Source organism: Pimephales promelas, chromosome 18 (assembly GCF_988280905.1).
Source record: "Pimephales promelas chromosome 18, fPimPro1.hap1.1, whole genome shotgun sequence".
NCBI lineage: Eukaryota > Metazoa > Chordata > Actinopteri > Cypriniformes > Leuciscidae > Pimephales > Pimephales promelas.
In genome coordinates, this window is record NC_142786.1 from 30,549,654 (window position 1) to 30,570,820 (window position 21,167).

The 21,167-nt window shown below is 39.2% G+C and overlaps 1 protein-coding gene across 1 annotated transcript in view; it reads right to left on the reverse strand.

Moving 5' to 3' along the window:
* The window catches only part of jarid2b (jumonji and AT-rich interaction domain containing 2b), a 130,510-nt gene extending 109,591 nt beyond the window's left edge, over window positions 1-20,919 (reverse strand). Inside the window, exon 1 of the mRNA XM_039680609.2 lies at window positions 20,342-20,919. Within this exon, the coding sequence (XP_039536543.2) occupies window positions 20,342-20,386 (45 nt within the window). The 5' untranslated portion in view covers window positions 20,387-20,919. The remainder of the gene's footprint in view (window positions 1-20,341) is intronic.
* Window positions 20,920-21,167: the final 248 nt, after the last annotated feature.

Below are 21,167 nucleotides of genomic sequence, written 5' to 3' on the forward strand. Positions count from 1 at the left end.
GCCATTTTATTTTATAGATTGAACAGGAACTCACGAAGACCTCTAATCTTGGTGTATACAGTAAAATTGGTTTTGCTTTGCTCATCAAAAATAAAATGGAAACTCACGTTTCTAGGCTACAGCCTCCTCAACCCAAAACTTCACCTGTGATCTGCATATATTTACAATCCGTACAAGTCAAAATGAAACTGATCTCAGACAAACAACACAGACTTCCTGGTAAATGTCACAGGCAGGGAAGCGCAGAGGGAAACCCCATTTCCTTAGCATAGCTTACAGCAGGCTAACCTTAAACACGAGTACCCTTCACTCCACATACACTCACCACTTGACTTGAGGTGCGCTACAGTACACACTTACAGGGAACCACGGATTCATTTTAGCCAAGTCAACCGTAACAGATGTTTAAAACAATATCCCATACCCCTTTTTGTATAGGAGGTGCAAGCATCCATTTCAGTGAAGGCTAGGTTATTAGATTAACATCTGAAACTAGCACAGGATCCCAACCTGTTTCAGTGGTTCACAATAACATTCTCAATACAACAATGTGGCAACAAGGAAACACAATGTTTCTCCCCGAAAACAGGCACTTGCTTCAACTAACGCCACTCTGAATTTAAATATCCAGGTTAAGCAGAGCGGTCATTCAGGTGCAGGTGACTCAGACACTTTCACTGAGAGGAAACAACAGTGACTGTAATTGAGAAGCAGATTGAAAATAGAGGGAGGGGGAAACACAGATCATCAATGCTCAGAATTTACCATCATTCTCCACTCTCTCCTTTTAACAGTAGCGTCACGACACCGAAAAACACGAGGACATCTGAATGAGTTTTTCCTGAGGTATGAACAGTTAAATCCCATGGAAACTACTGCGAAATGACTGAGCACTGTAGTGAAACTATTTTTTCTTTCTTTTTTTTTTTTTTTGCTGAAAACATGAACCTTGCCTGTGCAGAAGTCCTTATCACAATGTTGCTAACATGTGGTTTATGAGGTTGTTTGCTAGAATGTTGTCAATTAGTTCTTTGTGGTTGCTAGTGTTAATATAAGTTTACTTCAATCAAGCTAAAACACCTTGGCTTCAATTCTCTAGATATGGCTTGTGTTCCTCCTTTTATAGGTAAATATAAGTCTTTGGAATGTCCCCGTTTTTATTATGAAAGCTAATTTTAACATTCAAGCTTTCGGCATGTTTTAAAGTGTCACTCGCTCACTCTCTCTACACATTGATAGCCTTTTATTTGGGTGCATTTATAGCTTCTGTCTAGCCTGACTTCGTCTTACTCATATTCTAGTCAGAGTCTGACACCACAACGACCACAGGGTTTTCATTGCGTCCCATATTCTTAGCGACCATCGGAGCCAGCAGATAAATTTAACTTTTGCAGAATCCCGTAGGAAGGACTGCAAACATCTTTCCAATCAACAAATGCCTTAATCCCGCAATCTCTGTTCGCCTTTTTAAAATGAATGCGCTGCCAATTTCTTTTACACCAGACGTGATAGGGGAAACTATACATCTCAATTCTCCAGATGCAGTCAACTTTAAGGGAAAACAGTTCAACCCAAGCGCTCTTTGATCACGTGATGAAAAACTGCACATCTGTCCATAATCGTATAAAGGCTGCAATGGCAATTTGATCGGCCCGACGATTTCTGAACCGATCATAATTACTCCTCAATGGATCGAGTCAGACCGAACTTTCCGACCAAAAAAATGTTGTGGGCGGGGTTCGGGCTGGCATCCAGGCAAGCTTCTGTCTCTACTGTGTGAAGATAAGTGTTTTTTATTGGAGTCAAATGAACTGAATGAACAATGTTTATAGCTGTTTAAAGAAAATTTCAACAATGGCAGATGGTTTGGCACGGGGGAAAAGTGTTGAGTGTCAAAAAAATACAAAGACAAAGCAAGAAAGCAAAATTGATTTGTACGTGCTAACAGTGAGGCCAAAAAAAAGGCAATTTTGCAACATGTAAACTGGCAGGAATTTCAAAGTTTGCTGCGGCATTGAGCTCAGTGAAAATAAGATGCGGAAAATGGCACGGCTTCAAAAGAATCCCTCAATACTTGTCAAATAAGGAACAGTACATGCAAATAAGGGAGATTTATTTTTAAATGTAAAAACTACGGCCCCTGGGCCAAAAAGCACTGTGTTCTTGGATTGAGCACCTGTGCATTTACCAGTTTCTGTTCAAAATGGCAGTGCACAGTATAAACAGAATATGGCGTACTATTTTAACAATACACTGGGTTCACTAGAACTCATGTCGTAAAAAGTTTAATTCTGTGAGTGGTGCCCAGTTATTATCCCTAAAATAAATGTGGTTATTTTGCATGATCTAATAATGTATAAAAACTGACTTCACAATCGACATTGTTTCTGGTTCATTAGTCGGAATTTGAGCAGTATACTTTTGTTCTAGACTCCACTATGTTTTGTGCATACTGTATCTGTACACTGCAGAATGGTGGCATCTCAAACATTTCCCCGTGTGCAATTACCACAGCAATGCTAAGGCCTCTTAGCAGCCAGCTAATGGCGGGACAATGCCACACAGCACCCCAGACCACAGACTTGGCCAGGCATCTTCATAGCTCCGCCTATCGCTCTCCCCCTCCTACAGCCCGACAACAGCAGCATGCTGCTCGCTTTCACAGCCATTCATTCGCTCGCTCACACACTCTCCTTCACTGCTGCGTGAGTAGTTAACTCTTTCCCTGTGTAGGAGACACGGTGACTCTGCTTCTTAACCTCTCTGAGCTTTATGTTTACTCACAGGAGGTAGCCAGCCATGTGGCGACACAAATTTACACACGGGAGACTGAGGGACTCACACACTTAACGAATACACAAATAACACACGCTCGCACAAGCTGCCACCTGGCCGTCTGGCTAATGTGGCAGCAGCAGCCGTGGGAGGTAAGGCTGGAAGTAAAACACGTTCTCTCTTCAATTGACAATTAAACAAGTCCTGCAATTTCTCTCATGACCCTTAAAAACACCTTTAAATGACCCAAAGAAGTGTGTAAATTCGATTTGCTAGAAATGATTAGCAATCCAAAACGCAAATAGCTGATTAGAGGTCAAATGGTTTTGTTGACTCATAATGTAAAACTCTCTTGGAAAGTTGAATCTTTAAATGCATCTCCTTTAAAGAAATGTCCATTTAAAATAAGTCTTCGAGACTCTTGCACTTCTGTTCCCTGCTGCATGTCTAGCCATTTTTTAAACCTAAATTGCCCCTATGAAACGTGTCCATTCAGAAGCCCAAACAAGCCTAATTATATCAGCTGTGGTCAACTAGTTGTTCAGAAAACCCACTGACTAAAGCACTTCCTTAATATACAAGTCTGAAAGAGGAAAAAATCTTAATGATGTGATGGACATGAGCCGATGCATCATTCTGAAGAAGTGTGGGTTTGGGTGGAGTGATGGGCCTGTCATCGTGGCTCTTATCGCTTCGGGCTCTGTATACTCCTTCCACTTTTTCTTTTTCTCTTGGTGAGCTGCAACAAAGAAAGCCCCCCGCACCCCCTATGAGCAGAGGAGAGGTGTTAACAGCAGCCTGACAGGAAGAGAGCCTTCAGAAGCCATCTTAAATTCAGCTCTGACAACAGGCGAGTATGCAAATGATTCCTTTATAATGTGAATTCTTGTTTGAATTCACACCAGCAATTTGTTTTTGAGTAATACACACTCCTCCCCAAACATTCTTTCGGCATCAGTGCTTCTTATTTTTCAGAGGGACCTTAAATGGACCTCAGAGCATGACCTTACAATCATGTTAAGAGTCAACACACACTTGCTCATGGCCAAGAACACCAATTCATTTTCCTGTTCAGGGAAATTTAACAAAGCTGGTGTTGTATTTTCTAGCCTTATACATTACGCATGCTAAAAAAAAAATGCAATTATGCCATTATGCCATTTAGAGTGGTAATCATGTTTCCTGTACTATTTTTTAGTGTTGCAATGAGTAAAATTCTCATCAACCTGATATTTTTTTACGTTGTGTACCTGCGCCTCGTAAACAACGTTATCTATAAAGCTCGCTGGACAACTTGGTTGGCATTGCCTTTTCAGCGTAAAGGCCCGTACACACCGGGACGAATATCAGCATGCGTTATTCGTCAGCGTTTTTCAACACGTTAAGCCGAGTGAACATGCAAATTCATTCCCTGACATTAGATGGCGCCAATTTGCTCTGTAAAACCACTCCATAACAGTTCTCTTTTCTCAAGATGTTTGTAGTCCCTGTCGCGTTTGTCATATAGTTATTTATGTTCTAGCACCAACGAGAACAGCGGCTCTACATTCATCTTTCCTTGCATCTTCCTCGTCTTATTTCTTCCTGGCTGTGTAGTGTAGTAGACGGTGACGCGTATATCTTCTTCGCCGTTGCATATGTGTGCTCAGCAAGACCGTTTTGTGTTCGAGCGCCCCCAGGTGGTGTTTTACTGTAACTTCAGAAGCTTCAAACACGTGAGCAAAAGCGGCAATCTCATTGGTCGGATAGTTTTTGACGCGGTGCGTCAAACTAAAAAAAAAAAAAACGAACCAGAGACATTTTTTAAAAAAATTGTGTGCCGTTTTACGCGTCGGTGTGAACGCTCACATTTGCGCCCTTTGTTTAGTCACAAGGCGTTAAACGTTGGCAAATAACGAACGCGAAATTCGTCCCGGTGTGAACAGGCCTTGAGAAATACACGGTGTGGCGTCTAAGCGTGTGAACTGGTTGATTTGCGTGCGTCTCACGGCCAACGTGCAAGACTTGAGAACCCAACAAATCCTTAAATGATATGTGATAAAAAGTTTAGAGAAACTAGCAAATCCAGGTAGTTTCCAACCCATGAAAAATGATCTGTACAAGAATTGATTCCTTGACGCCTGCAAACTGATAGCGTTCAATGTCCATGATGTTAACCACGGTAGTTTCCATCATGACAGGTACCGCTCTATGATACTAACTGGACGTTAGTGGTTAAAACGATGGAGTGATTGAGGCGCTCACATTACAGGATGTCTCTACACAGTCATGCACGGTTGACCTGACAGTTAAGCTGCCCCACCTGCGAATCCCACCTTACAAGATTGCCTCACAACAGTAAAGAAAAGCAGAGTTGGTTTGAGTACGCTCTCTTATTTTAGCATTACAAATTCCTTTGTTGGAGAAGACATGGGAAAACACTAAGAATTAGTCCAATCTTTCCCTGACAGACAAAAACAAGTAGGCCCTGAAAGTGTGCCAGTCATCTCCCAGAAGAGTCCATCAAGTGAAAACCTCAAAACCTCCGCACTCAATTTTCTTCTGCTATAAGCCTCAATTTAGCCATCAGTAAAAATACACTAAAGGAAGACTTTATGGCTTCTCTTCAAAATAGACCTTCAGTGTGTCATCCTAACTGTATAAATCTGGTCTCCTGCCAAGAGAACAGCAAATTAACAGTACATGAGAGGGAATCCACTCAAATTTACAAACCTTGGTCAAACTTCACAACTGAGGTATTGGTTATACCTGGGGTTGGGGAATTCAGTCCCTTAAACCTAGCTGTTAAATTTTAGTGCAAAACTCATATTGCACCATTTGTGCCACAGACATAATGTTACCTAAATGTTGTTGAGAAGTGTGCTCTTACATTTCTTTGTGACCACCAGATTATATTTTACCGGGTACATTTTTTTTTACAAGTTTACTCAATTACATGCCATTGCAAACCGGTATGACATCCTTTCATCAGTGAAACACTGAAGACGAAGCTGAAAAAAAAATTTCTGTGTGGATTTCTATATAACGAAAGTCTTAACTTACACTGTATGAACAAAATGACACATTCTTCAAAACATCTCATTTTGTGTTGAACTGTAAGTCTTACAGGTTTGGAATAGCATGAAGGCGAGTACATGATACATACATTGAAGGAGAGGGGCAAACATCATAGACACAGTGACCAAAACTAGCCAGGGTTTGGAGAACACACAGTTCCCTCTCCACCTCAATTTCCCATAATGCAACATTGTGCCCAGCCAGGCCATACTGTGGCTTGAAAGCACGAGATGCCTTCATCTAAACTGCTTAGACTAGAGGTAAACACCCACTAAAAGGTCAACTAGTTCAAAGGTACAAACCATCATTTTTTCAGGAACTGCGGTATGAACGCTCAGCACAAATTCAATTTGCGCTTTTCAGGCACGTCATCAAGCATGAAAGCTCAAGCCATTGTGACCATTTGTGTCACCACAGTGCCTGGTTGATTTATGGTCTTTCACCCATGAGAGGGGTTGATGGTTTGCGCACTGCACACGTTATGCAACATCAAGGGGTCAGTCGTGACAACAGCATTCATATCCCAAAAAGAGGCAGAGAACGTTAACCATTCTCACAGAGACATCATTGCATTACATTACACCAAATATAAGTGCATACGCAAGAGGAAGAGGACAATCTGGTGGGATAATACAGAACCAAAATGATAGGCTGAAAACCGATCTCAAGTTTGGAACGGGCTCTCCGCGACAGGATTTCAATGCCACTGGTCTGTGGCTGACAAACCACTAGCGATTAGCTGACCTGCTATTAGTTGACCATCTTTATTTTAAGAACTTTAAAAAGTACCGTTACAATACAAATATATAAAAAAAAAAACAACCACAGCGAGGAAGTTTTTTTTATGTTTCTAAAAATACACTCTGAGAGAGCTTTTATTTGCATTCTATAAAAAGACCTAATGCTGTGCTAGCATCACGTCAACGAGTTAGCTTGCCAAACGCAAGACAAAAAAAGAGAACATCTCTACTTTTATGATCTATAGCTTTGATTGTATGCTAGCATATCATTTAAAAGCCATCCCACGCTTAAAACCAACCAGCCTACATGATTTAAAAGGACGTCACTGCTAACAAAACAGCTAAAGCCAGGCTAAGATGGTTAGCTAGTCTTTGCTTCAATCTGGTTTCTTGGAAATGCCCAAAACTCCTAAAAAAAATCAGTCAGCAGACCACCTTAATTTAGTTTAAGTGTGTCTTTCAGTAGAGATTTCTCAACGTAATAACACTTTTCAGACCACATACAAAGTGATTTTGTTTTTGCACTGAATAGATTATCCCTACTTTTGTTGTTTTGTTTTTTTGACATTGTTGGGGGCGGGAGGGGGTTCCTGGAGTGACGGGACACACTTTTTCCTGACAAAAGCACTAAAATCCAATTGGATTAGGTACGTTTCAAAATGTTGTTTTTTTACAGTATACAGGTTATTCAGTAGTTTACATTAAAAAATGCATTATTTCCTTATATTGTAATTTATATAGAACATTACAGTTATTTTACCATAGTTGAGTGCTATGCTTGCCTAATAACTGCTTTGATAATCAATTTTAGACCAGTACAAACAAGATTGAGTCAGCGCAGCAGAGCTGCATTTATTAGTGTAGAGACTGTCAAAGAATAATAAGGTCAAATATGGGAGTTCAACGTGTGTTCATTCTCTCAATCTTTCTTCGTAAGACAGAGGGGAGGTGACAGATTGGCGGCAGCTTGAGGTTCGAGGGGTTAAAGGGGGCTCAGAAGGCAGGCAGAGAGTAAGGCGAACTGACAGTGAGATAAGATTACCAGTTACTCCGGTGCTGAAGGATGCAACCACAGCAGAAAGTGACAGTTGACAGGAGCACAGCGGCCGGGTGGCCACAGAAAGGCACTGCGCAAGACCTGCTGTCTCTCCACCACACCAAAATAGAGTTGCATGCAAAAAAAAAAAAAAAAAAAACGGTCTCAAATTTTCCTCTTTTCATCCCTCTTCATATTCTACAAGTACAGCTTACAAAGACCTCAGCAATGCAAAACAGTAGATTGATACTTGACATTAACGTTTTACCCATATATAGTTGAAATTAATATATTATTTTTAAAACTCTTTATTATTTTAATCATCTACCATATAGTCTCTCAATTAATTAACTACCATTAAACAAGTTTGGAGACTTTGTAGATTTTGTAATGTTTTTAAAAGAAGTCTCTTCAGCAAGGCCTCACTGATCAAATATAGTACTGTTATAGAGTGGAAAAAGTATTACAATCTACAATAACATTTGTTTTAATATATTTTATAATGCATTTAATTTATTCCTGGGATGGCAAAGCTTAATTTTCACCATTATGCCACTCTTGTCACATGATTCTTCATAAATCATTATATGATGATAATTTGGTGCTCTAAAAAACATTTATTAGGTGTTCATGCATTAAGTGCTGAAAAACTATTGTATTTGCTAGAAAAAAAAAATCCTCTAAAACGCATCGTACGGCCCAAACCGTAAGGCCTATACAGACTTGAAACTCTTACAGATGGTAGGGCCTCAAATTGAGGAGATCCTATCAGAGTATGAGCCCGATTGGCCCATAGGTGGCGCTACAGAAACCAAAAGTACTAAATTGCTCATAACTCCTAGATTGTTTGACTTCGTTTTTACACTACTGTAATCCGTGGCTCAAGGCGGACAAGATGTATATCTACGATTTGGATTTAGAGCCAAAAACGAAGTGCTGAAAAACTATTGTATAATTTGCTATTAAAAAAAAATAAATAAATAAATCCCCTAAAACGCATCGTGCAGCCAAAACGTAAGGCCTAGAGACGTGAAACTCAGCCAGATGGTAGGGCCTCAAATTGAGAAGAACTATGGCAAATCATGCTAGATTCATGGTAAATCATACTGGAACATGATAAATAATGAAAAATCACACTGAAATGTGGTATATCATGGTAAATCACGCTAAAACATGTTCTATTCCATCTATGATCTCAGTGGTTAAATGCTTGCTACATAAAACCTAATGTATTTTTATGCTTTTGTGCTTAAAGGCCTAAAAGACCTGAACACCGCTAAAGGCTGCTTGCAGCTTTAATTATTATTATTAATGTTTAAAAAAAAAAAGTTGTGCGTGCAGCTTAATATATTTTTGTGGACAAATTTTACATTTTTATATTTTACATTATATTTTTTTTTCTTAATCAAGAGTCCATGATGAATAGAAAGTTCAAAAGAACAGCATTTATTTGAAGTAGAAATCTATTGTAACTTTATAAAATGTCTTAACTCACTTTTTAATGTGTATTTGCTGAAAAAAAAAAAAACCTATTAACTTATTTAATAAATAATCGTACTAACCCCAAACTATTGAGCGGTAGTACATAAACACTTAAAAAGAAAAAGAACAGCAATAACTCTACCATTAAAATACAAGACGACCATAAAGAGAGGAGTAGAAAATCATTTGAAACGGTGACTGAAGTCTGTGAGCCTGTTCTGAACATGTATGTGCCATTGAGGCGAGTTAAATAAAGAAGAGCACGAGATTAAATTCCACACATTAGCCATTAATTATCACACCGCAGAGCAAAAAATCCATACTGTCTGAGAGGAAAATAGATCATAATGTGCAAAGCCACCCATTTAACACAAGCTATACAGCCAAACAAAGCATCCGATGTTTTCCTCCTACCAGGCCAGTTCTCTTTTTTTGGGCCCGATTAGGCAGTGTGTGCCTCAGACAGGTGTTAGAAGCTCGCTCAGGGCGTTTTCAGATCAAACCAAACCCATTCTCACAAGCAGGTCACTGCCTAAATCGCAGCAATTAAGAAATGATTTTCACCTCGTGGATTGCCGTTACTTTCTCACAGATGATTTCCCTGCCAGTCTGTCAGCAGGGAGGCGCTGGAAAGGCCAGTTAACATAAGAAAACAGAAAACGAAAAGAACAATAAAGAAAAGGTGAGCAGGAAAGTATGCTAGTAGAGCAATCAGCGCATGTGAAAAGTAATTATATACAAAATGAAAGAAAGATCCCTGACAGGGAGGAGGAATAAAAGCACTAAATAAATCCAGCATTCATTTGTAAAAGGCGGCTCATTGTGGAGAGGGGAGATGATTTTTCCAGTCAAAATGCAAAAACAAATCTACAAAAAGGCATTTACATCCCTCATTTTGAATACAACACAAATTCAAGGCCAAAAACGAGGTGATTTCCCACATCTGTGCATGAATGAGGCTGCATAAAAACAGAAGTCGTTTTTTTCTCTCCTAGCCTGTCGCAGAGACTTTCCACAGGAAGAAGCCAGCGGACAATCTCGGGACCCACTAAATACAAGACTATGACTAATTTGACACTTCAAAATATTCGCATTCCTGCTAAATCGCAGCAGTTAAAACATGATGCCGTCACTCAATATTATTGGATTAACTGCTACAGGATTGACATCACATAATATGCGTTTTCTCATAAATCTGTCAGCGAATACGAGGCAACTTCACCTCGACTCCTGCCAGTCCGTCTGAATTATATTATGGTTTTTATTGGGGCTAACTTTCCTACAGGTAATGCTTTGGATTGAGGTTCATGTAATGCAAGCAAATTGTCTTTTAGTGACTCATGCAGAACAAATTTATTTACTAAATACATTTTACTAAATATTTTAAACCATTGCATGCAAATGAAATGTTAAATAAAACACCGTACTTTTTGTTTTGATTTTCATTTGGGTGAGGGTTCATTGAAAGTCAGTGAGGTCCAATGTTGTTTCAGACCCAAATGATTTCTATTGCATCAACGAAAAAGGCTGAAACAAATTTCAAAATATCTCCTTGTTTCATAGAAGAATCAAAGTTTTATTTATGGCAGTCAAACCCTCACTAGTACCCACGTAATGCGTACCCAGATTGGCAGGGAGCTATAACCGGCTACATGTGACTTCAAACACAAAGTTGCTGAGACCGATAAGTACATGCACATCCAAAGAGAGAAACACTGATTCAATTGCTGCTCTCAGTGGCCAGTATGCAGCAGTGAGATGAAATAAAAACAAGAAAGACAGGAAGAGCAGAGGAGCTTGCAGCTCACGTCTGCCGGCAGACAAACAGCTAACAGACGCTGCCATTAACCACAAGTCTGGACTAAAGCACCACTTATCAGCAACAGAATCAATATCAGCCCAGCCTTGTTGTTGAGTACCTGCATAAAAACAGACGGCATTATGCACGCATTTAGTGTTAACATACACGTGTGCATTTGAGTGTGAATAGGCCCCATTAAAACGAAACTTCAGTCGGTCTGGTTGTTAAGTGTTTTTACTCCTTTCACGTGTTGCAAAAAAAAAAAAAAAAAAAAAAAAAACATGGACACATGGATTTGTTGAAAATATCTGATTTACGAGTGAGCAGTTAAGAAGCTTGTTCTGTCTCCCCCGAAGCAGCCAGAGCTCATTATGAGCTCTCAGCATCTGCAGAGCACCACTATTTTTAAGACACTCAAGTGGTGATTCAAAGAAAAAAAAAAAAAGGGACGCCGTGTTCTGGCACCGGGGTGGTTACTATGGAAACATAGTGGCTAGGCCCCTCGGATGGCAAAGTGCACGTGTGATCAATGTTCCTTTATTTCCAAGACACTGTTTTTAGCCACTGCGGAAACGCTAAATTATACTTTCAATTAGGCTATATTTACTTGTAAAGTGATTGTTTGTTCCATGCTAATTAATTTGAAACTTCTGTCTTGAAATAACCGTAAGTAGCTCATTTAGAGAAGCTCATTTGCAACCTGACAATAAACGTGAGAATCGGAAAAGTTCTGAATAAACATCCACTAAATACACGGCCGCCGCGTGTCAAGAGGACTGGAGCCGATGATTTTGATGAGCTTATTGTGGTGTAAAAAGTGATTTAAATTCAGATCACTTTACAGAGCTAACAGCACCATTAGTCAACATGGCTGAAACTCTATCTGGAACTGGATTTAATGATATTATCTGGATCCTGTCAGATTTGTCCTTGACTGTCAAAAGCTTTTGTGCGTTAAACAAGAGACTGTCATTAAATCCATGGACAGGTTTGCCTTTCGGGACCTCAAACAGTGTTAAACAGACACCGGAGATCCTTGCCATAAGGGTTAGCTTATGCTTAAAAGCACTTAGACGCATGTAAAAATATTTTTTTCTAAAAATGTTTCTTTAAAATGTCTGTTTTGTGCATTCAAAAGGAAAATGCAATTGTTATATATATATATGTATAGGGTCTAGCAAAGTGTAAAATATGCCTTTTTTTCCATTGACTTATTTATCGTCTTTTACAAACAATAAATTGCTTGCTAAATTAATGCACAGTCAGAAAGAATGTTCAGAGGGGCAACTCTGTCTACCCATAAAAGTATACACACCCCATAATAGTAACTTAGTAGTAACTAATTATGGGGTACACAAACATACTACTATGATCCTACAATGAGTCAATAAGGTACAAAGTTGTCCCTTTAAAGATACTACCTCAGTGACAAGTACCTCTAAATGGTACATTTTTAAAAAATAAATAAATAAAAAGGCAAATTTAGACTTCATTAAGGCCCATTTATTTTAGAGACACCATTTTATTCAAAAAGGACAACAACAAAAATAAAAGAGCAAAGGCCATTTTTAGAAACCATGCCTACCATTTCTTAACAATTTACTCTAGGTGCAAAAACCAAACCACTATTATTGAAACTTGTGTGACTAGCATCCATCTGGCACTTAGTGTAAAAAAATATGCTTTTTGTTGCCATTTACATTTAGCTGCAAACATCATCTACTCAGTGTAAATAGCTGGCATATCTTGTATTAAACTATTAAACATCCAACATAAAAGCCAAAGCACCCATGTCTCTAAAATAACTAGTAATAATTCCAAATAATAAGTGCACAATAGGGATGGGCAACGATTAATCGCGATTAATCGCATCCAAAATAAAAGTTTGAGTTTAGATAATATATTTGTGTGTAGAGTGTATAATTAATTTGTATATATAAATACCCACACATGCATGTATATATTTAAGAAAAATTTGTTATGAATATATAAAATATTTATATTTATATATAATATTAATTGTGAATAAATATATATATGCACATATTTCCTAAATATATACATCCATGTGTGGGTATTTATATACGAATTAATTATACACACACATACATTATGTAAACACAAACTTTTATTTTGGATGCGATTAATCGTTGCCCATCCCTAGTGCACAATTTTCAAAACGGAATCACAATCAATATTCTATAATTTTCTAAAATCACATCTTTAGCTATCTTGCTAATACAGTATTATCCCAGTCACACTAATGTGGAGATGAGGAGGATGAATTCAAATGGGTGAAGCTTTAGCTCACCAACCAAATAAAGTCACCAGGCCGACAGCAACATCCAGCACAGATGTCTGGCAATCCAGATGAGCCACAAAACAAATGAATAATGCTGTATACAAAGCCGAATGTACACAGTGTAAATAGTTCAACAGTGGTTTCCACTGTGCTGGTGTCTTCACAACAATACTGTGCTAAACAACACCTCCAACAGATCTGACACCCTTTCCTAACATAGTAGCAACTCTGCAAAATTAAGCACACTTTGTCATCATAGCAAGTCAAACACTACACGACTGCATGTTGCTAGGGCCCTCGACACTAAACAAAATGACTAACCCCAGTGTCAGGACTGAGAGGCCCCACTGGCCTCTCTTCAAGCAGCTGAACTTGCACAAAAGCAGCCACATGGCTCCCAGTGGCACGCATCTCGCCGGCTAATGAGAGATGCAGCACTGAATTACAAATGTTCTGGCAGGAGGGTTAGCGTACCCAAAGACACTTCCATTACATCGCTCTTAGGGGGAGGTCTTCCATCTAAAAGCGCTCTCTCTCTCGCTCATTCTTTCGCTAACACACACACACACAAAACCACAGAGGCTGATTTTTTAAAAGCCTGAAATGATTACGGTATAAGCCACTTCCTCATTACAGTAAATGTTTTCAATATGGCTGCTTTCACAACGTACTGTCGATTCCAGTCCGCACCTGATCAGCGCATTCGGAACGTATCGGATAATATGCTGCGATTCCGAAGACTAAATGGCACAATGATTCATAAAAGAAGAAAGCGGAAAAGACAAAAACACCTCCAGAGAACAGAACGATCCGTCAGCGTCACAGAGGGTAACACAGTTGTGAAAGGGAAGTACTACTGCCAAGAGTTCTGCCTGTTGCTGCCACGTCTTGGCCACATGTCAGCATTCACGACAACATCAGTGAGGTTACCCTGCCTTGAGCCAAGTGCAAGCGAGACCAAATACAAAAGGAACTGAGAAAGCATGTCTGGAAATACAAATTGAAAGGGGAACAAATCATTGTACGTTTTTGATGGGCCAATAATGGCTTTTACTACATTTGTCTCAGATGATTGCAAAATGGTATAGTGTGAATCTAGCTTATTTTATTTATTTTTTAATCTATTTCAGATCTAGTTGAAGGCCTAACCCTAAAATCTAGACCCAGCCCAATTTAGAAGTAAAAAGAAGCTTAAATGAAAGCTGCCAAGTTGATGTTGAAATCCTCTGAAATGGGCAATTCTCACCTATTTCACAGAACTGTCACATTTTAGCAGATTAAATACATTTCAATAGAAATCCACATAATCAGAAACTACACAGATTTTGTTAACCCTAAAACTGTATTCTGGACAAATGTGGGCAAAATAGTTTTGATTTATTTTAAAAAAATACTTCCCTTGATCTGAGCGGTCCAAGACTTGGCTACTTTTACTAAGTTTACTCAATTCTACAATGTTAAATGGATGAAAAAAAAACTCTTTAATCTTGTATTTAGGTAAAAAATCTGCACCCTAGAAATGAATGGGAAAACTGTAATAAGAGCACTCTAAAATAAGCCAAAATAAGACCGCGAAGTCACTTCATCTTTAGGGTTTAGCTCTACGAACTTATAGAAATTATATTTTAATGTAGTTAAAAAAAATTTACAAATAAAACTACATGGTAATTAATTTACATTGAAAATATGGTACTTTATGAAGTAAATAAATTCAAAAATACCCCCAAAATAAAATAAAAAAAACACCATAAATGGATAGACAAGACTTTATCGAAGACAGTAATATAACATTTATAATAAATAAAAATTAGAATCACTCCTCAGTCCTCTGTGCCCACATTTGTCCACAATTACAGGATTAAGGGCTATAAAGTGAATACGGTTTGAGGGCTACGGGTTCACGGATTTGCCGTGTCATACAATGCTACACTATTGACAATGTGACCTCACCTTCAATAAAATGGAAATTAACAGCGATCTTCTAAGAGACCTTATGCCAAGACCCTGACAAAAACCAATACTTCACTTTGTTCGGTACAAAACAATACATCAAGTAAGGAAGCGTAGATGCAAAGGCAAAGGCGAGTTCGTGCAGTCTTCCATTAAAGCCCAAGCCCTATCCAATGCATGATTTGCATGATCCACCACAGCTTACTAACCACTGACTGAGAAAGCCTCCATCTGATAGTCTGGCCTGCCCTCTTATCTCATCATAATACAAAGTACAGGACGGGGGAATGAAACATTCTTTTTAAGCGCAAGACTTAAGCAGTACCACTTATCAAAGCGCTGCTGCACCTGTTTTTATGTCAGCAGAGCAAATTCCTCACATTACGTGGGCACATCCGCATGCAACCGCCCGTGCATGTTTGCTGATGTGGGAGTGTGTCCTGTGCAAGCAGTCACGCATTGACCAAGGAGCCCAACACTTGTGAAGGTTAGATCACATATGATTGTAAAGGTCGATGAGTAAAAGGTCACATTGCATAATGTACCAAGCTGGTGACGCAACAGCCATAAAGGAGAACAGCAACACTTAACCATGGCTGCACCAGGCAGAAATAGTTCTATTTAGAACCAGAAATGGTTCCATCCCCCGCTTCATATATGGAACTCCAAAATGGTTCGAACCATTTTTTTTGGTAAAAGGTTCTATTGGCCAAGTACGGAACCCCAGGGTTCTATATAGAACCCAGAGGAACCCTTTTTTAAGAGTGTATGGAACCTTTTAGGGGTGCCAAATACGTAGTGCTGATAGAACCTTTTAAGGTTCTATATAGAACCTTTTCTTCTAAGAGTGTAGATTCTCGTAATGATGGCGCGAGGACATCGTCACTTGGCAGAGAACTATGGCAACCTCCTTTGAGGAAATGCCCATCTGGAAAATTCAAAGGATTAATATAAAATGAATAACCTGTCACAGGTGTCAGCCTCTTTCTGCCCAAGTGATCTGGCATTTTACATTAAGATATTCACACATACCCACTTTTGTACAAAATTTGTACGCTACCCACAAAAAAGACATTTATACAAATGAGTGTACATTAATGTGCATTACGATTACAATTCTGGAGAAAACCCCCCCCCCCCCCGAAACATCAAGTAATCACACATTTGATTAACTGTTATTAACGAGTTTGAGAGTTGTTATTATTAAGGGTTGTTTATCTCTATCCCCTATAATCAATCAAATATGTTCTTGCTTTCCCTTGACATTTCTGATTATACCCGTGCAAAAACAGTTTATTTGCAACTAACTTGTAGTTCATTAAATCACTTATAATATCAGAAGTAAATATCAGAAATCAGAAGATAAAAAGGCTTTTTTTTATCATATCAGAATTTATATTATTCGTATCGATCATGAGTCTCTGATGAAGTAACGCAAAGTAGGTTCAGATTGTTTCGAGATATTAAAAGTGGTTCATAATTAGGGCTGTCAAATGATTAATTGCGATTAATCGCATCCAAACACATAATATATGCTGATTTATATAATATATAAATAAATATTTTATATATCAATTATATGTTTTTCTTAAATATACATGCATGTGTGTGTATTTATATAAAATAAAATAATTATACACACATTTTGGATGCGATTAATCGCGATTAATCGTTTGACAGCCCTAATTTAAATGCATCCTAAACTACTAACAAACTCACAAAATAAAATCTTTTATAACAGCTGGCCTCCTGAGGTATGATCCATGAATTTTGCTAAGTCACATCCTTAGAAAATGCAAGGGGGGGAAGATACTATTTGCATTAAAACAGAGGGTTTAATGAAGCGCAGTGGTGCTAGTGGCAGGCGCTGAAACACAAACATACAATCTCTCACACACGCAGAGCCTCGCAATGGACGAGGTGTCCGCATTTACATTGTAAAGCTGGAGGACTCGGAGCGGGGGAAGGGGTCAGAGGGAGGGCTCGGTGAGCCTTGGCCCTGTTCTCTATTTTTGTTTCCAGCTTTTTTTGTGCGCCACACACTGCAGTGGATTTTTCAACTTGGCCCTCATCAGTTGTACGCCTGATGAAACAAACACTGACAGCTTCTTTACATTTGTAAAGGCCCCTACAGCAGCTGTGCCTATCTCACCACACGTCTATGAATCAGGGCCCGACCCCAGCTGGGCCTGCAGAGAGAGAGAGAGAGAGGGATAGGGAGAACGAGCGAGGAAGAATAGCCATGGGTAACCCCCCGTTCCCCCCGCACCATGTGCCATGTTCACTTCAACAGAACAGGAACACAAACGCGAGTTGTGGCTGCATTCATTAGCCAAAGTCTGAAATCAAAACCAGCGTAACTCTTCGCTCTAAAAACAGCCCTCAAAAAATAATTATACAGAGAAGTTGTTTCAGAGAGTGTGTCAGGATGGCCTGAAAGCCATTAAAAGGAGCTTGTCTGAAAGCAAAAGTGCTTACTTGCCCCCCTTCTGCTTTCCACATCTATCAATCAGGGATGGTCTAATTGCATTTTCTTGTTTGCTCTTATTAACATCTATTTTCATATTTTTTTTTCTCTCTCTCTCGTTTTCCACTAAATGAATTTTAATAATATTCACAGCACATGAGGAGGAAAATAAGGTAATAAAAATTTAAAGAAGAAGAAAACAACACAACAAAAACCTTGCACTCATGTTCCAGGGGATATGGTTAAGCCAAGCATGTATAATTGTCTTACGCTAATTAAGGGGAGGCTGAATCCAAGGGGCCAAGAGTTGTGCAGGCCCGGGGGACAGATCCTTCAGGTTGTTTTTGTTGTTTGCCTGAACAGATTTTAGCACAGCTGCCTGCACTGCACAGATGTGACATGATCAGCCATGTTCTGAACGGTTCAGGTCCATTCCCACACATAGCCTATACACAGAGGCTCCTGACCCTGACCATAGGCTACATGTGGTCATTATGAGATGAAGCAGATCCCAGTCAGACATGCAACCAAACATAAATCAAGTGAACTTGCTAAAAATTAATTCTGGCAACAATACAAAAAGAGGGTCCCTGAACACATACAGTGTCCACACCCTTTTGACCAATGCATTGATTTCTTTCACATTCCCAGTCACTTTTAAAAAAATAATTAATCAAAATAGAGAGCTCTAAACTGAAATGTTCAGCCAAATAAATATTCCCATTATTTAAGATGTTATTCACTTCCAAGTTATGTCCAGATTTAAATGACAGTGGGATCCCTATATACAATTTGTTTTTAAAATAAAAATTGGTCACAAACCAGACAACTAATAGAATACAAAACATGGCTACATTATAACAGCCTACAATCCAAATGTTTTGACAATTTATACAAGGAAGGCTTTTTAAAATAATAGTAGTAGGCCTTCTACAGTGGGTTGAGCTGAATTATACTTCTCGAGAATAACAAGTCACCACGTGGTGTAATCGGCTACTTTTGTCATCACTTTCATTTCCCTTGTGCTACCACATTGAGATGTCAATATGAGACGTTGCACTACAGCTACACTGAACAAAAGTACACAAAGTTAGATAATTTCCATCACATTTATGGAAAGCGATAAGATGTCACGGAACTCGAGCACTGCCGATAATGTGCGTGGAAACTGCCCCCGTGTTGCGTCATCATAACCTATACCTTCCCGGTGTTTGTTTGTTTCATTCCTGTTAACCTGTTGCTGAAGAACTGAAATAACAACAACAAAAAATCACTAAAACATAAATGTAAGGCGCAACAAGATAACTTCCATGTAGCAATTCCGCTCGAGATGTGGCACTTTGACAAAAAAGTTCAATTTGAGGGCACGTGACAAGCCTACTTCAGGCTGCAGACAAAATTGGTTGCACGAGCTAACCCGTTCACGCTCCAGCGGGAAATTATTTCTCGACGCAGGCTTGATTTGAGAAGAAACTAAAGTAAAAAAGCGGTCAGTGAGAGATGTAACACACCAGTACCACAAACTCTGATAAAAAAGAAACTTCTCAACTACAGGTAAAGCGCCTGGAAAACTCGGGTTAAGTCAGTCAGTACTGTGAGGGTTAACAAATACGGGGTTTGGTCGGCTGTCTCTGAGGAGACAACAAGGTTTTTTGTTATGGTAGCCTTACTTAATTCCGCTCCTGAGGAGATAAAATCCCCATCCAGAAAAGTTCAAGCCGTATATGTTCTCCAATATAACACGACAAGCTCGCCGGTTCACTAACCCGTCGTATGATACTGGTGGAGATAGTAAAATGGTCGGTTTCTTTTGCACGCGAACCTCTGCAATGCGACTGTATATATCTTTCACTATTAAACGACATTCCATGCGCTTAATCTAATCAACTATGTACTATTACGATCTGTTAACATTCAATGTTTAATCTGCTCAAACAATAAAAACGAAGAAACTCTCAGAGAAAGCAGACCAAAAAAAGAGAAGAGTTTCAGGAACAGTGCATAGGCTGCCCACAATACACAAGCTTGTTTACTAGTTCGGCGTTTGTACTTACAATTGTAAGATTGAGGACAATCCATTATTCTGAATCTTAAATAAAATAACTACATCTACCACCAAGTTCGAGCTTTCTCAGTTGTCAAGTTCCCTACACAGTTAAGTTAGCCTACTTCAAATACATTAAAGAGTCCACTGCTTACACGAAGAACTAGTTAAATCCAATAAATCCAAATACACCGGGGTATAGTTGGCATAGTTGAATTTATGAGCGTGTTCCTGCAGATTTCAGTTCGGGAAAACAATTAAGTCTCGGGATAAAAGAAGGCGATGGTTGTCCTCGCGGCTTAGAGAAGGAAAGCAATGAAGAGCAAACAAAGCCATTCTAGTCACAATTGTGTTTTAACGCTGGAGTTTGTGTACCAACAACAACGCCAAACAAAATACATCCATGTTTATAAACGAGTTCTGTAAGATAACATCTGTTGTGCAAAACATAAGCATTCCCAATGAGGATACCAAGGCAAAAGCGAGGAAAAATCGACGTCTGGGGAAAAATACCCTAACCCTTTTTAATATATTAAGTGTTGTGAACCGATTTACGCCTTGTTTTGAAGCCTAAACACAACAAGAGCCATCCGTGATCAAAGTTTACACATTTAACATCGACACAAGCGCGAGACAATCAAACAAACTTAAGGTCAACCGCATGAAAACGATCAATAGCCTACTTACGTATTTCTTCTGAATGATATTCCTCTTAGGTCTTTCCTTGCTCATTCTGCAATCCAAAATGATTTACTGTTAAGGAGAGAATCGCCACATGAATTTTCTTCCTGCTTCTTTTCTTTTTCCCGGAGCAACGCGATTTAAATCCCCTGTAGTTTGCTTGGCCGTGCAGAATTCCCTCTTCGGTCGGTGAAGATTCCTAGTAGAATCGCGGAATTACCGATAATCCCAAAATTAGGGATCCATCGCCAAGGGTAGAGGGCAAAATAAACAATCGCATCGGCATACCATAGTTAAAACCATTCGCCACAATAACTTCCATCAGTGATGTTCATCCCGGCTCTTTAAAATACGTAACGTTAGGGTTATTCACGTGAGGATGTAAATGTTCGGTGGTGAGTTACATCTTGTTTTTAAAAGGCTTATCCGATGATAGGATGAAATAAATACAATTTTAAAAAAGGAAAAGGGTTCGTGGTCCGTTTTGGCTGGATCTAGCAGACGGTAAGTGAACTCTCCAGCAGAACCACGGGCTCATCTGAACACAAGGCGAAGCTTCTTTCTTTAAGCAGCCTATCACACACACCCGACAGCACGCTCAGCGGTAACTTTAAAGGGACTGCCGCTTTAGGGATCGTCGCGAAATGACCCTTCGTGCAGGGGTACGGAAACGAACACCACTTCAAAGTCACCCAATAGAAGAATGAGCGATTCAATCAACATGTGTTCAGTAGGGACAGGGAAGAGAGTTCGAATATTTTCCAACTCCGAGCGATTCAAGACAGCTGTAGATGTACGGTTTGTTTCGAAACGTTTTTGAATAGCTAGAAGA